At 53.3% G+C, this 17,202-nt stretch overlaps 1 protein-coding gene and 1 long non-coding RNA gene across 4 annotated transcripts in view; one reads left to right on the top strand and one right to left on the bottom strand.

Moving 5' to 3' along the window:
- The window catches only part of KIZ (kizuna centrosomal protein), a 90,844-nt gene extending 86,060 nt beyond the window's left edge, over positions 1 to 4,784 (top strand). For all 3 annotated transcript variants that reach the window (XM_074347796.1, XM_074347795.1, XM_074347797.1), the window contains 2 exons: positions 2,919 to 2,962; positions 4,582 to 4,784. In XM_074347796.1, the coding sequence (XP_074203897.1) occupies positions 2,919 to 2,962; positions 4,582 to 4,688 (151 nt within the window). In that variant the 3' untranslated portion in view covers positions 4,689 to 4,784. The remainder of the gene's footprint in view (positions 1 to 2,918; positions 2,963 to 4,581) is intronic.
- Positions 1 to 17,202, bottom strand: part of LOC141574094 (uncharacterized) — a 46,783-nt gene that overhangs the window by 876 nt on the left and 28,705 nt on the right. The window contains exon 2 of the long non-coding RNA XR_012500761.1: positions 4,560 to 4,698. This is a non-coding gene — a long non-coding RNA (uncharacterized LOC141574094). The remainder of the gene's footprint in view (positions 1 to 4,559; positions 4,699 to 17,202) is intronic.

The raw sequence follows: 17,202 nt of genomic DNA, 5'->3' as shown, positions 1-17,202 counted from the left end.
GCTTGTGCAGCCAGACTGCTTCCCTGGCCCCCGCTCCCCGCAGGGCCATCTCTGAGCCCTTTGGATGCTCCAAGGGGGCCTTCCTGCTGATTCACAGACCAGCCTGCTCAGGAGGGGAACTTGCAGGGCTGAGGGAGTGGCCTTGGGCATGACAGCTCCCGGAAGCATCCACCCCCTGCCTCCTGCTTTACTGCTTCTCTGGGGGGCGGAGACCATGGTTTGAACGTGTGTTTTGTAAGCTTCTGTGAGCTGGGAAGAGCATCCCGTTCCACTCCCGCCCCGCCCCGCCCAGCTCTGTGTGCTGAGACACATCCCTCAACCTCTCTGGGCCCCACCACCCCCACCGCGAAGGCCCTGGCTCGATCCTCCAGACGCTCTCAGGCCTCTTCCTGGCTGCTTCTGTCTCACTTTTGTCTCTACGTGCTGCCCGCAGGCAGAACTGAATGCTAGCAGACGTCCTTGCCACCTTGCTTTTTACTCGTGTGGACCGTTTCTATCGGTGTTGTTGGCCTTCTGTGCATAGAAAATGAACAGGCGACCGACGCTTACAACTTTGACTATTTTCTTTAGTGCCCGGGTCACTGGGTCACAGCTGGCGCCGTTCACCCCGGGCTGGGGGCCGGGCTTACCGTGGGACCTGCGGTGAGACCCTGGCCGCCCGCCTCCGTGCGGGCAGCACAGACAAGGACAGAAGCGCTTGGCTGCGCGCGTCGCCCTGGCTCCTTATCAACAGCGAGGGAATTTACCAGCAGTTACCGAAATGCGTCACGAACTGAGACTGCTTGATGGACGGGCAGAGGGAAGGTGTGACTGGGCTGGCGTGGCCCGCACTAACTGGAGCCTCTGACTGGTGGGCATGTGGGGCTCACTGGGCGGTGGGGGGGACACCACAGAGACCGCTGTCCTGCTGTGACGAGGCCAGGGACGCGCTCACACTGACTCAATCTGATCAGTTCTCTGTGGTCTTAGTGCAATAAGGCATCCAGGCTAATTACGTAAGCGTGTGGGGGAAATGCCCGCGTCTGCTCCCCTGGAGTCCAGCGGTTGCCGCGACCGTCCGGGGCGGCGGGCTCCTCGGTCGATGCTCAGGCAGCACCCCGCGGCCGCGCTTCACGACGGCCCCACAGTCCTGGGCCCAGGCCCCGCCTGGTCCCGTGCAGCCCGCCGGCTGAGGCCATGCTCACTTTCTGTGGTTGGGGAAAGGCCAAGAACAGTGCCGTGCGACTCCTGAAGGTTACGTGAGCGGTTTCAGTGTCGCCTGGACAAGGGTGGTGGTAACACAGCCCCACCTGTCCCTTCCCAGCTCGTCCAGGGCTGGAGGTGTGACAGGGACCGCTTGCCGTCCACCTCTTCGCAGATGCGTCCCCGAGCTCGGGCAGGGGAGGTGCTTGGACTCCAGGCCCCGCTGACGGCTCTGTCCAGTCCACGGGAAGTTCTCATGCCGCCCTTTGGGCCCCGCCTTGGCCTTCCACGTTCCGTGTGACGCAGAGGAAGATGTGTCGACCTGGGAGTTGTGTGTGGTAAAGATCAGCCTGGAACTGCAGTGTCAGGTCGACTCCCAGAGACGCAGAGACGGTCTCCCGTAGGGAAAAGAAGCCGCCCCGCAGGGGAGAGGGCGGCGCAGGGAGCGCCCGGCAGCACCTTCCACCCTCCGCGCGGCCACCCCGTGTCTGGTTCTGGGAAGAAGCGTGAACAGCCTGACTGAGCTCACGTGGGAGCCGGGTTCCATCTGACCGAGGGGGCGGGTGCAGCTCAGGGGTGGAGCGCATGCCCAGCGGGCACGAGGTCCTGGGTTCTGTCCCCAGTGCCTTTATTTAAAAAATAAACCTAGTTACTCCCCCCCAAAAAAAACAAAAAAGGGAAAAAAGCTAACTTTTTTTTTTTTAAATTGACCAAATGCCTTCAGGCAAGGCCCGTGCATGGTGAGGGCCATCTGTCCACTCTGCACATTCTGAGCACCCACTGCGCTCAAGCTCGGGCGCCGGTGGGGGTGGGGGGGAGCTGCGACGCTGCGGTGCTGCTCCTGTGGACAGATAGCCCGGGGAGGGTCACATGTCAGTGACACAAATGGCTGTGAAATAGCAACTTCGATGATGACTCGGGAGTGAGGCCACACAGGAGGGTCCGATGAGGTCTGGGCATCAGCCTTGGACCCTGTCCAGGATTTAGTTCTTCTGCCAGAAGCACAGGGGAGGTACTGAAGTGTTGTAAGTGAGGAGGCAGAGTGATGAGATTTGTGGTCCACAAGCCCACTCTTGCTGCCGAGGGAAAGTGGGTTGCAGGGGACCAGGGGGACGTGGTGTCACCCGTCAGGGGCTGTCAGAACGGTCTGGCGAGAGATGCTGGCTTTGCGAGCGGGTGGGGTGGTGCACAGGGAAGAGGAAGGACCCTGGGAGGTGCTGGGGGTGGGCAGGGCCTGGGGTGGGGCAGGGGAGTGACCCGGGGCTTGAGAGGGACTGGAGGGCGGGGGTCTGTCGGCTGAGACAGGAGAAGGGCCGTGGGTTTGGTGGTGGATGGGCGAGTCAGCCGGGAGGTGCTCTCGTGGCCGAGCAGAGTGAGCAGTGAGCACTGGGCATGCTGTGCGCTCAAAGCCAGGGCTGGGGGCCCGGCGTGTGCTCGCCTGCCTCTGTCCCTCCGGGACGTCCTTGCCCGCTGTCACAGCAGAGTCCAGGGTGCCTTGCTTTCTCCGGGACCCCGAGGCCACCCCATCCCCGCAGAGGTGCACTGCGAGCCCTCCTGGAAGGACACCTGCAGAAGCCTTGGGCCTCGGGGGTCCTGATGCCTGCGTGTTGCTTTTAACACCCAGGGAGGAAATGTAGAGTGCCTGGCCAGGTGGTGAGTCGCATGTGCTGCCATGCTCACTGTGAAGGTGCTAGCCTGTCTTTTTTCAGGATTCAGGTTATGTCTTTATTTTACAGGTATGAAAACAAGAGGAAACCAACTACCAATTTAAAGTCTAAAGGTAAGAGAGCTAACTGGAGACCAGATTTTGATTTTGCGTTTTAACTAAAAGAGTGGTTTGTGGTGCGTGGGTCATCTGCACACTTGTGGGCCGCAGCCTGCCTGTGTCACGGGCCCCGCAGCTCTCCAGGTGGCGGGGGGGGGTGGCCTCGGAGGGGACAGGGGCTTCTCTGAGCACCGGTCTCCAGGGCCAGGGCTGTCTGAGGACGCTCGGGCCGTGGACCACAGTGCAGGGCATCCTGGCCCCCACACCAGTGTGTTCCACCATGAAATGTTTCCCACTTCAGTCCCTGTCCTCCCCGCGAATGCCCCCGAGTACCCACTGCTCGTGACCTGACGGCTCTTGTGGAAAACTCCCCCACCCTCCCCGCTCCCGGCTGCCCTCCCCTGGCTGGACACCCGCCTCGGAACCCCCATTGTCCTCCCTGCACTCCAGGGGAAGAACAGCCAGTGCCCCGCCGCCTGCAAGACCCCTGCCGGCGTCTTGTCCTCTTTGGGTCCAGCCGTGGGCGCTTTCCCACTGCGCCACACTCGTGCCTCAGTGCCCTTGCTCCTGCTGTTCCTTCTCTGGGACAGTCCTTCTGTCCAGGGAGCTCCTCTGCATCCCTCAGAGCCCTCCTTCCATCCAGCGCTGGCTTTCCGCGGCTGCGCCTGGTCTCCCTCTCCTCTTGTCTCTTAGATCCTCTTCCCAGCCCAGAGCACGGATTTGAGTCAGACACCCTGGGGGGACTCCTGGCTTGACCACCCCCTGTCACTGTGATTGTGGCCAGTTACTTAACCTCTCAGCCTCAATTTGCTCAATAAAACAGAGACTTTGTACTCACCAGGTTGGGGCAAGGATTAAATGGGGTGTATGAAAAATCACCGCAGAGCTGGGCAGAGCCTGTGGGTCTGCAGTCACAGTGGTCAGTGTTGGACCACCAGACCCCAGGCAGCTTGGAGCCCCCAAGGGCTTCCTGTGGCCGAAGGAGCCAGCTCAGCCCTCACGAGCGACCTGGAACCCAGGGAGCTGACCCCTGCTTGAGAACAACCCCAGCCAACCAGGGCTGGAGCTGGTGGATAAATGGCCCCCTTCCTTCCTCTCCTGCGGGAAGATTTGGGGAGAGTCCGCAGCCTCTCAGAGCCCCCCCACCCCCGCAGGACTGACCCCAGCTGTCCACTGCCTGCCCTGCGAGGGGCCTCTGTCTTCCCCGGGTCCCTCTCCCATCATGGGCCCCAGGATCCCCTCCCAAGTAAACATGTGTCTGTGGCACCCTCGCTGCTGTGCCTCCCCACGACTTCCCTCCTCTGGGCTCTACTGAGGATGGAGGGGCGTGGTGAGGTGTCTGGGCTGATGGAACCCCCTGGCCCCCTGCTTCCGAGCCCCGATCATGCCGTAAAGAGTTGAGCAGAAGGGAAAGAACGTGCTCTGCCGAGCGTTTTCCGTAACAAGGTGTAGACCACACAGAAATGGGCACGTTTGTGCAGGGCTGAGCTGTGTTCCAGGCACGTCTGGGCAGGTGTGCCGTGCAGGGGCCTGGGAGGCTGGGCCGGACCAGGGCTCCAGTGACCCGGTCGGGCTGCTGAAGCCAAGCTGGCCCGCATGCAGGGATGCTGACCAGTGTCCGGTTCCTCTTCCAGCCTTCTGGGGAGAGTCTGATGACAGCAACTCAGAAATTGAAGCTGCTTTACGTCCAAGAAACCGTAACACGCCCACTGACGATTCTGATGATTTTTATGACCTGTAAGCTGTAGCACCTGTTGGAAATAAAGCCTGTCAACAAACTAAAACCCTGTGTTCAGATGGGATGTTCACAATAAACGTGTTATTTTGTGTTTTCTAATTGTTTAACGTGAAAACTTGGGACCATGTTACTGTTCCAGTGAAATTTCATGGCATAAATATGAACTGGCACATTTGTTAAGTGTTACCAGAAAGCACAGGGACGACCAGCCACAGTGCTCATCCATCTTCAGTTGGTTCCTTTGTAGAAATATTCATATGCAAATTCAGGGCCCAGAATGGCCACAACAGCCCTGAGAAAGCCGGAGGACTCACACGTGCCAGTTTTGAAACTTACTGAAAGGCCACAGTGATTGAGAGCGTGGTGCTGCGCACACATACATGGATCAGTGAAGCATTGCTGATTTATATAGAGTCTAGAATTGATCATCCAGAAATCAAGCCTCACATTGATGGTCAATTTTCAATAAGGATTCAGGGCGGGGAGGAGTGGTCTCTTCAACAAGTGATGCTGGGACCCTGGGCGGCCTCGTGCAAAAGAAGGCAGGTGGAGCCCACCTCGCACTGCGCTCAGGCCATAACTCAGCACATCAAGGACCTCAGTGTAAGAGCTAAGCTGTCAGACTCCTAGAGGGAAACGGGGGGAACCCCCTGTGACCCTGCACTGAGCGGTGGTTTCTCAGCAGAAACGACACCACTAGCAACAGAGAAAACACTGCCACGTTCCTGAGAACGAAGGAAAGACAGACAAGGTCACAGAGCAGGGGGGCCGAAGGAGACGTGACAGACAGCGCAGTGAAATGTTGAGTCCTGGGTGGGATCCTTGAAACAAAAAACGGACGTTAATGGAAAAGTCGGTGAAACCCAAGTTAGTCTGGAGTTGAGTTGATAGTAACGTCCAGAAAACAAAGCCTTCAGCCAGGACACTGACTGGATCTTGTCAGCGATGCTCGTGGAACACACAGGGCCCTCTGGCTGACACCTCCGGCGACAGCCCTGCTGGAGGTCACCCCTGTGTGCGGAAGCCGCCTGCGGGGTGGGTGCGTCCTAGCCGAGCGGCCTGGGGCCGACCCCCTCCACAGGTGCAGCTCAAATGGAATACGTTTTCTTTTTCCTTTTCTGTTACTTACCCAGTGACCCTGGTTTAAAATGTAAAGAGCTGCTAGAAAGTATCCTTTTACGATACATTGTAGGGAAGAGAAGAGAACTGACTTTAAAACTCTACTAAGCAAATGGCAGCGCCCAGGGCCGGGTGCCGGGCCGCGTGCGGGGGTGCAGCTCCGGGGCCGCGGGGCCTGTCTCCCAGGTGAGGGCCGCACCACGGCCTGGCTTCACCACCTGCATCTGCCTTTCACTCGGACGACCACCACACTCGAGACTTCCGACCCCAGATTTGGGGGCCAGGGGTTCCCACATCAACCAGCTCTGACACCAGCTGCACGTCCCACAGTTCAGGGCAGTCTGACCCCGGAGTTAGTGCCGACCCCACAGGTTCGCGGCTCAGGCCAGACTGACCCCACTCCAGGGGCCCCCAGGTCCCAGCTTCTGTGCGACTGGCCTGCAAATGGGTCCCTACCGTCCCTCCTGGGGTTTGTTAATTTGCTAGAATGGCTCATAGGACCCAGTGAAACCCCTGTGCACGTTCACCACTTCATAATAAAAGGAGATGATCGAGGGCTGAGGCGAGCAGGCAGGTACCAGGAAGGGTCCCGCGGGGCGCTCAGCGCCAGGGAGCCTGCCGGCCGCCTCCACGGTGGCTGCACCCCGGCTTCATCACGCAGGCACGGCCGACTCAGTACCTCCGCTTTCAGCCCCGTCCGCTCGCCGGAGCCCAGGAGGTCGCGGCTGAGAGTTGCAGGGTCCTGATCACGGCCTGGCCTTCCCAGTGACCGGCGCACCCTGCAGCTGCCCAGGAAATTCCCCGGATCTTAGCAGCTTGCTGTCGGGAAACAGAGACCAGTACGTGTTTCGCTACTGTTTGACGCTGGTCTTCCTGCGCATACATCCAGCTTTCACGGGCTGAGTTAATACGATGAAATCAAGCCCCAGAGCCCAGAGTGCGAAGGATTAAATCCTAGCCATGGGGTGGCCACCTCCCAGCCCCTGCCAACTGGAGTGCAGACGCGGCTTTACCATCTGCCCTGTCAGCAAGGCCTTTCCGACACTTCTCGTGTGCTGGGCACGGGGCTCATCCCTGGGGACACGAGGACGGATCTGACTGTCACTCCCCTCTGGTGTCCACACTCCAGCAAAGGAGACAAAGCCTGCAGTGCGCCACGTGGTGGCCACACGCTCTGGTAGCTGCCTGCGCCCCCAGAGCTCAGGGGCGCAAACAGACCATTCCTCTGGGGCTGCCTTAGGGAAGCCTCGCATGGGAGGTGACATCTGTATGGGAGAGGGTGGAGCTGGAGGGAGCAGGAGTCTCTATGGGCAGAGAAGGGACAGCTTAAGGGCCCAGAGCCACAACAGAGCTCATGTCGATGACACGGTCGCTATGTGAAGCTGGTGTAGGACACGTGGGCAGCATGGCAGGGAGAAAGGGATGGCCGCAGGTCAGCGCCTCCACGGTGTCTGCAAAGACGACGCAGGCCCTCCAGGAAGAGCATGAGAACCAGGGAGGGTTTTGATATAAGAGCAGCTTCAAAAGCCAGCAGGATGATGACACCAGCCTGAAAACAATGTGCTTAAAGATGCTGTTTACAGTGATAGACCTTGCACGTCAAAAATCTTAAAATTTTTAAGAAATTAGTGAAAGATGACATTTTAAACAGCTATTGACGGTCGTGAACTACATGTTCATGGGCGGGAAGATTTGATCAGATCACAAATTCTGTCCAGATTGATTAAAAAAGTCAATGCTATTTCAATCAAAATCCCAACAGGTCGTCTTCAGAAACTGACACATTGGTCATTAAATGTTTAAATAAGGAAATTAAAGGTCCAGAAGGGTCAAGACAGCTCTGAAGGACAGGCAGGAGGAGGCTCGGCCACGGCAAACACCAGGATTTATTATCAAGACCGTAATCAGGCCTGTGGTCTTGGCCCAGGGATGGAAACGTGGAACAGAACAGAGGCCCCAGAAAAACTCCCAGGCATGAGACCTGGGTCCAGACATGTCGTTTCAGAAATCCATGAGGCGATAACAGACTTTGCAATGAATGGTGCTGGACCCGCTGGCAATCCACATGGCAAAGCACGAAATTAAATGTGTTATTGGCAATCATAAAATATTTATTTTGCATCAGTTTCTCTTTCAGTGGTTAGTGACATCTGTAGCCACCTTTTGTTTGCTCCTGAGAGAGCACGTCCCACACCCGCTCTGCCAGCCTCGCACCCCTACCCCGGGCTCAGGAGACAGCCCTGCTTCTCTGAGACTCAGGTAGAAGCTCTCTTGCTTTCCCCTCCTGGCCATCTCTTAATACCTGGCATCTTCTCTCTTTCTGGGTTAGAGAAAATGAAGGCCCTTCTCCTTCCCTCGCTGTCTTATTCTCTCCCACCATCCACCCACCCACCCATTCATCCATCCACCCACCCATCGACCCATCCAACCATTCCACCCATCCACCCATCCACCTAACCATCCATCCATCCAGCCAGCCAGGGCACATTTAATGCCTTCCACTTCCTCCAGTACCTTTTTTCCTACTTAAAAAAAAAATTTGATTACATATACTTCAGATTTATTGTCTTAACCATTTTTAAACGTACAGCTCAGTGGTATCTAATACATTCATAATGGTGCACAACCACCTCCACATTTATCCCCGTTAAGTGCTGAAACCCTGTTCCCCGTTACACGTCCTCCCTCCCCAGAGCCCCAGCAGCCACCAGCCTGCTTTCTGTCTCTACAGCTTGATGAGCCTAAGTGCCTCATAGGAGTGGGATCACATAGTATTCGCCTTTCAGCACCTGGCTTATTTCACTCCGTGTAACATCCTTAACATTCATCCGTGTTGCAGCCTGCATCAGAATGTCCCGTTTCTATGAGGCTGAACAATAGTCCATGGTATGTATGTGCCTCTTTTTGTTTCTCCATCATCCATCAATGGATGCTCGGGGTGTGTCCGTGTTTTAGTTACTGTGGATGAAGCCGCTGTGAGCGTGAGCATAAGCAATTCCTCTTTGAGAACTTGCTTTCAACCTTGTGGGTAAATGCCCAGAAGCGGGATTGCCGGCTCATGCGGTAACTCTAGTTTTCGTTTTAAAAGGAACCTCCACACTGTTTCCACAGTGGCTGCACCATTTAACATTCCCACCAGCAGTGCATGAGTGTTTGCATTTCTCCACATTCTCATCAACGTGTTATTTTCTGGGTTTTTTTTCCAGAAGCCATCCTGGTGGGTATATGGTGGTAAAATTAAATTTCTACATCACCCTAAACATGAGGGAAATTCCAGCTGGAATAAAGAGCCAAATGCGAAAAGGAAAACTTCAAACCTGTTAAAGAAAAAAAAAATTGGCCAAGTGTCTTTAAGACTTCCGGGCAAGGAAGAATTTCTTAACCCACACAGAAGATGCACAAAGTCATAAAGGAAAATGCTGGTAAACATTACGCTGAAATTAAGCTTTTCTGTGTGACGAAGACACTGGCAAGAGGAAAAGACAAAGCGTGGGCCGGAACATGACATCTGTAGGGTGCCTGCCCATCACATCCCTGCCGCTGGGGTACATAAAGGATCACATGTCAATACGGAAACTAACTCAGAAAAACGAACCAAGGGTCGGAATGAGAAATTCACAGAAGAGGTAAGCCAAGTGATCAGTGAGCATCAGAAGGCACCCAGACTTAGCAGTGAAGCAAACACTTCTCACGCCCGGCAGCCGAGCCGAGGTTCCAGGCAGACCACCGAGTCAGGAAGGACCCGGAAGGAGGAACCCGCACACACTGTGATGAGCACCTTTGTAATATCAAGCAAGGCTGCAGGTGGCATGTGCTCCGCGACCCTGTGATTTCGTCTCTGAATGTCTGCTTTCCAGCCACAGCGTCCTACACAGGGATCACCAGGCAGGAGTGACATATCTGACCCAAACGGAAACTTCGTATCGATCTGAAAACTTGGTAGGAAAGAAAGACTATGATGTTCCATTAACATGCTGGTTATATGCCGAAATGCACACACTGGGCATGCTGGGTTAAAATGTTACTAAAATTAATTGCATCAGTTTCTTTTTATGTTTTTTCCTCCCCTCCCCCTTTTTATATTTTTTAATGTGGCTACGAGAACATTTTAAGTGACATATATGAGTCCAACGTGTGGCTTTATTCTGTCTCTCCTAACAGAGCTGCTGTGGAGCAACACTGACACAGAGACACGCTCCAAACGTCAGTTGCCGTATTGTTCAAAATGGTGAACATTCGGAAACATTAGCACCCACCCCCAGGAAAGCTGTAAGACGTATGTTGCTGGGGGATTTATACAGTTAATAAAACACATATGAAAGCGAAAAGCACGGAACAGTCCAGCGTGTGGCTGATAGAGAGGAAAGGGTTCATATAAAGTGAATGTGTAGAACATGGGCCGAGGGCCCCCGACACCTCCAGGAGGGCGGCCGGCTCCGGGGTGAGACGGGGACCACAGGGGGGCGGGTCACACACAGAACACCGACGCCCCAGCGACTGCTTATTCCTTTAGATTAAAAATCGAATATTCCAGGCAAGTACGGCCGAGTGTCAACAGCTGCCACTGTTTGTCACATCTGGGCAGAGACTTCATGTTACATTCTTCTCCACACTTTTGTGAGCTTCACATAGTTCGTAAGTTTTTTAAGAAGCAGATGGTGAAGCATTTTGCACCCCGAGCAGCAGAGCACGGACTTGGCTCCGCTGGTCAGTGTTCAGAAGCCACTGGGGGGTTTCAGACAGGGAAGGAGATTTCCATTTGGATCAAGCACCTTGGCCGCCGCGCTTGAGGCTCATCCAGTTCACCAGCTAATAAAACTCAAGAGAAATATGTCATTGCTTCGGGCTCACTCGCCCCACGATTTAACAGCTCAGGCTGGGCTGTGTGGTGCTGGCCGGACAAGAGTCAGTCAGTGCTGGATCAGCAGCTGCCGAACAGGTGCCAGGGGCTTGGATGAAACGGTGACAATGGTGGGGACATAAAAGCTGGTGGCAGACATCCGGGGAGTGTTCATCTACCTGAGCTTTCCTGGAGGCTGACATCTTGATTGCATCATTAGCACCAGGACCTGGCCCCACCCAACAGCCTGCAGGCTTACCTGCTGGGACCCCCGAGGCCAGACAACATCCTGGGTGGGACCCAGCCCCATCAGTCAGCAGACAGGCTGCCTAAAGACCTCCTGACAGTTGCCTCTAGTCATGGCCCTGCTCACCAATGGGCCAGGACCCAGCTCCACCCGCCAGAGGCCGGGCACCGACCCCTCCCACCAGGAAGCCCGCAGAGGCCCGTAGACCATCCGCACCGCCAGGGGGCAGAGCCGGAAGTGAGAAGACAACAGTCCCGCAGCCTGGGACCGGTCGGCTCCTGGCCCTTGGGTGACAAGAGGCGAGTGTACCTCTGGGACACACAGGACCTCTTATAAAGAGGGCCACTTCTCCGAGGTCTAGAAACATAACTAACCTGCCACGTAGTAAACATAAAAGTAGAAATTTAGACAAAATGAGGCGGCAGAGGAATTCCAGACGAAAGAACAAGACACAAGCCCAGAAGAGCTAAGTGACATGGAGCCAGGCAGTCTCCCCGAGAGTGAGCTCACAGTGATGGTCGTGAGGATGCGCCAAGAACTCGGGGCACGAATGGGTGCAGAGAGCGGGGAGTTAGAAGTTTCAAACAAAGAGTGAAAAATATAAAGATGAACTGGACAGGCTTAAAGATGCAACAAGTGGAATGAAAATGCACTACAAGGAACCAACAGACGGAGGACGAGGCAGAAGAACAGGCCAGCGGGCTGGCGGACGCAGCGGAGGAGGCCACTGCTGCAGGGCAGAGGGGGCAGTGATCGGGAACGGGAAGGCTCAGGAGGGCCCTGGGGCGGCATTAAGTGCACGACACTCGCATTACAGGGGCCCGGCAGGGTGGGGGGGAGGCTGAGACAATATCTGAAGAGATCACGGCTGGGAACTTCCCCCACCTGGGAAAGGAAACAGCCAAGTCCAGGAGGCACAGAGTCCCGCACAGGACTGACCCGAAGAGACGCACACAGAGGCAAGTAGAGGCACGTAGTCGTAGTCGTCAAATGGACAAAGGTTAAAGATAAGGAGAAAGTATTAAAATCAGCAAGAGAAAAGCAACAAATAGCATACAAGGGAACTCCCACAAGGTTATCAGCTGATTTCTCGGCAAAAATCCTTCAGGGAGTGGCAGGAAACTTACAGTGATGAAAGGGAAAAACCTACCACCAAGAGTGCTCCACCCATTCCCTGACCGGATGCACAAAAATAAACTCAAAATGGATCAAAGACTTAAATGTAGGATTAGATACAACAAAAGTCCTAGAGGAAAACATGCTCTTGGACACAAGTCACAGCAATGTATTTTTCGAACCAGCTCCTGGAGTAATGGAAGTAAAAGCAAAAATAAACAGATGGGATCTTATTAAACTTAAAAGCTTCTGCACGGCTAAGGAAACCATCCACAAAATGAAGTCAACCTACAGAATAGGAGAGCATATTTGCAAATGATGCAACTGACAAGGGACCAATTTCCAAAATATACAAACAGCTCATACAACCTAGTATAAAAAAAGCAAGCAACCCGATCAAAAAATGGGCAGAAGACCTAGACATCTCTACAAAGAAGCCATTCAGATGGCCAACAAGCACATGAAAAAATGCTCAACATGACTAGTTGCTAGAGAAACGCAAATCAAAACTACAGTGAGGTATCACCTCACATCAGTCAGAATAGCCATCATTAAATAGTCTACAAACGATTTATCTGGAGAGGGTGTGGAGAAAAAGGAACCCTCCTATATTGTTGGTGGGAAAGTAAACTGGTGCAGCCACTATGGAGGACGGTATGGAGGTTCCATAAAAAACAAAAAATAGACTTACCATATGATCCAGAAATCCCACTCCTGAGCGTATACTTGGAGAAAAATATAATTCAAAAAGACACATGTACCCCAATGTTCACAGCAGCACTATTTGTAACAGCCAAGTCATGGAAACAACCCAAATGTCCATCAACAGATGACTGGATAAAGAAGATGTGGTATATATACACACAATGGAATATTATTCAGCCATAAAAAAGGAACGAAACAATGCCATTTCATCACACTAAGTGAAGTCAGACAGAGAAAGACAAATCTCATGTGAGATCACTTATATGTGGAATCTAAAAAATGACACAAATGAACTTATTTACAAAACAGAAAGAGACTCACAGACAGAAAATAAACTTATGGTCAACAGGGAAGAAAGGGGAGAGGGAAGGATAAATCGGGAGTTTGGGATTGGCAGATACAAACTACTATGCACCGAATAAACAACAAGGTCCCACTGTAGAGCACAGGGAACTATTTTCAACGGCTTGTAACCTGTAATGAAAAAGAATGTACATGTGAGTGTGTGCATGTTTAACTGAGTCAGCATGCTGCACACCAGAAACCAATCCCACACTGTGCATCAACTATTCTCAATTTTAAGAAAATTTTTTTAAAAAGCATGAACGTATTTAACTGGCCTGTATTTTCCTCTTTACACATGCACAAGAGTGGAATGATTTTTTTCTTTTCTTAATTTAAAATTTTTTTCATTTAGAAAATATTTTTCCAATTATAGTAAAATACACATAAAATTTACCATCATCACCACTTTCAAGTGTCCGGTTCAGTGGCAGGAAGCCCATTCATGTTGTTGCACAGCCGCCCGCACCATCCCTCTCCAGGGCTGTGCTGCGTCTGGTGCCCCTGGAACTCTGTGCCCCAGTATCACACAGTAACCCCCATTCCCAGCCCCTGGAATGAAGCCGCTCTCCAGGTCTCACACCAGCACGGCTGACGGGGGGCACCCAGCCCGCAGCGGACGCTGGCCCCAGGGGTGCGTGGACAGCGCGGGTCCCAGCTCTGCAGGCTCCGCCGTGAGCAGGGCGCGCGGCAGGGGGCGGGAGGGGGCGGGAGGGGGCGGGACCATCACCCCACTGTCTGTGCCGCCAACGTCCCCCAGTCCTGCTCCTGGAACACACTGCGGAGGGATTGTTCTAAACAGGGAAACCCGATCAGAGGCGAATTCTGCCAGTTGAACCACCAAAGTCGACCTTACTAAGCTCTGTCCCCGGGACCCATCCCCAGAGCTCCCGATGGAGGCCTGTCCAGGGTCTCGCATCCCAGCAGGAAACCACACATCCCCCAGGACTAAACCCTTCCGGGGCCAGCCCGGCTGAACGCCCTACGCAGACAAGGCCCATAAAGTCTGCTGCATCTGGGACTCGGCTATCCCTGAACTTTCCATCTCAGTGAATTGCTTTTCTAATCGCATTCCTTTTCCAATGACCAACGTGCCTCTCTGCCCCTCCCAGACCTTCCCCGCTGCCACCTGGTCGGTCCCAGCCGCTGGCCTATGGACCTACGAGGTGTGCCTACGCCCCGTTCTCTCTCACAGGTCAGCTCGTGAATTCCCTCCTCCTTTTCCTCAACAAAAACAACTACAACCCTAGCAGCTGTCATCCAGCTCTCAAGCTTTCATCCACTTCCCAGATGCCTGTCACCAGCACCTGTGTCATGAGCAGAGTGCTTCGGTGACGCTCACATGTTGATGTAGCGAACTGGCGAAAACACATTAAAGGGGATGGCGGCACCACCAGCCCCAAATCCAAGCAGATAAGGACTGTATTACTGGAGAACTTACCCCGAGTGACAGACACTGAGCTCATCCTGCGCAAAGAGGCATCAGCATTCAGCAGCCAAGATTTCAAGTCTAACCGCTTTGGGTAGTGGTTTTATACAGTGACTTCAAAATCTTCCAGAAATCTCTGGCTCCTAGAGGTAGCGCCCTGTAAATCTTTTCTTTTGAAAGACGTGGTGTTGTCATCTGCCTCCCTTAGCTAATGTTTCCCATTTCCTCCGGCCAGGCCAGCCACCGACACCAGGGCTGATATTTGATGACAGATGGCTCTGTGAGCTTGCGGAAGGCCACATCTCACTTTTGGAACGAGGGCAATACCCAGGTTCCTCTAGAGCCTCATTTATCACACGATTATTCCGCACAAGCTCATTTGATGTGAAACATCCTGCCAGTCAACTTGATCTTGCTCTTCCCCAGCTGTCGGGCTGGCAGCTCCGAGATGGAGACAGATGATACTGACAGACAGGACGCCAGCCACCTCCTGCCTTCCCAGACTTAAAGCCGGATGCTTCCCAACCGAGGGAACGTGCTGGAGAAAACAGCCAGCAAGACGCTCCGCAGCCCCCTGCGCTCAGTCACCGCAGTGCTTTCCTACGGGGCGTTTGTAGGGCCCTGTTCCCAGGCCTTCCTCGCACTTGTGAGCACATTTATGACCACGGTAGGAAGTCAACTGAAATCAAACTGTGCACGGCTCCTTCCAGGGCCACGAGGATGGCTGTCAGCCTTGCATCCCAGTCCCAATTCTTGCCAAGGACCAGTTCTTTCTCCCTTTTCAGAGATGCCTGCACTTGGTCTCAAGGATCAAACAGTTCTCAGAGACATTTCTGCAATACCGTAAGAAGTAACACTCACTCACTTAACAAGCACACGCAATGAACATCAGCTAACAGTATTCCTGTTTGCTGCACTGCGCAAACACACAAAGGACTGCCTGTGCGTGGATTCAGTCAGGAGGTTCCCTGCGGGCTGAGTCTCAAAGGACCAATAGGAGTTTGGCAAGTGGTCTGCTGGGGGTTCAGTAACTCTGGGCACGTGTGTGATGCGAGAGGCCCGTGACCAGGGAATCATTTTTCCCTGTGAGCTGTTAGAATTTTCTCATTCCAAGAGAGCTCGTGTTGGGCTCTTGAGTCTCACATGGTGAGGCTGAGCCTCAGCAAGTGCCCTTGGGAGGACGTGGAGGAGAAAGACTATTAACACGCATGTGGGAATCAGGGCACAGGTGCCACGCGGGCACTGAGGACAGGCAGGGGGAAGCTTCAGCTATGATGCAGTGAGAAACTCGTCCTGCGTGTCCAGAGGGCAAGGATCCAAATTGGCAGAGGGAGGACTCTGGGAAGGTGGTGGACCAGGAAGCCCCAGGAATCGGTCTCCTTACCTGTCTCTGTACTGGCAGAACGTGGACGATGAAACTGTCCTGGGACTCTGGGGTCTACATCAAGGCTCTAAACTTCTGGAGGAGGGCTTGTGTGGTAAATTACAGCTAATTTTGGCCAATTTCAGCTCCCAGCATGGTGGCAGATGCCCACCCCCCGACACCCCTTATCCACACGGCAGGCAGCTGTGCCCGAGTTCCTGGAGCAGCTTACGGGCAGCTTTGGGAGCCAGAGCAGGCAATGAGGACCTTGACCTCCAGAAAGTGGGGTCTGTGTTCTGATTGCGCCTTCTGATCTTGGAGGTGCAGAAACTAGGCAGGTGGCCCATGCTGAACCCCTCCAGTGCTGCAAGCCCCTCCCCGTCCAGCTGAATCAACTTCCAGGGGAATCAAAGGGCCAGGATCCATCCCCCTTCCCCTTCTCTTTGTTTTTCCACTTTTCCCTTTTGGGGGCCAGATATTTAAAATCGAGGACTTCCGCAAGGAACCACAAATTCGAGGGAATTTATAAAGTCACCACATAAGCCCAGGGAAATACGCAGGCTGAAAAACGACCTGAGAACGTATGTTTATACCTCAGGCTGATCCCCAGCCTATACATGACCTACAACAAGCAAGACAAAACAAAACAAAACAAAAAAACCAGCCAACCCTGAGGAAGGGGGAGAATTTGATTTCCAGACTTACTACATTATTAGATTCAAATGTTCAGTTTTCAATAAAAAATTCACAAAGCATACAGGAAAGAACAACCCGTTCAAAGGAAAAAAGAAAAAGAAAAAAAGAAACCAACAGAAACAACCACTGAGAAAGACCGGAGGGCAGAACTGCTAGACAAAGACGACCGCCTTAAAGACGCTCAGAGAACTGGAGGGAGACACAGGGAGTTAAGAAAACAACATACGAGCAAAGTGGAAGCATCAGTAAAGAGACAGGAAACCTAAGAAGGAATTCTGAAACTGACAAGTGTATAACTGAAATAAAAAATCCACTGGAGGGATTCAAAGGCATTCTGAGCAGCCAGAAGAAAAAAATCAGTGAACTTCAAGACAGGACAATAAGTTATTGAGTCTGAGGAAAAGAAAGATAAAAAAGTTGAAGAAAAGTGAACAGAGCCTAAGGGACTTGTGGGACATGATAAACTGGACCAACAAACACATTTGGGAGTCTCAGAAGAAGAGAGAGAGAGAAAGGGACAGAGATTATTTGAAGAAAATAATATTTCATCCAAATTTGATGAAAGACATGACTGTAAATATTTAAGAAGCTCAACAAACTCCTGTAAGAGGAACTCAGAGACCCATAGCGAGACTCACTACAATCACGCGGCAGAGCAGC

Source organism: Camelus bactrianus, chromosome 19 (assembly GCF_048773025.1).
Source record: "Camelus bactrianus isolate YW-2024 breed Bactrian camel chromosome 19, ASM4877302v1, whole genome shotgun sequence".
Classification (NCBI taxonomy): Eukaryota; Metazoa; Chordata; class Mammalia; order Artiodactyla; family Camelidae; genus Camelus; species Camelus bactrianus.
This window is presented reverse-complemented; position numbering and strand designations above follow the sequence as displayed.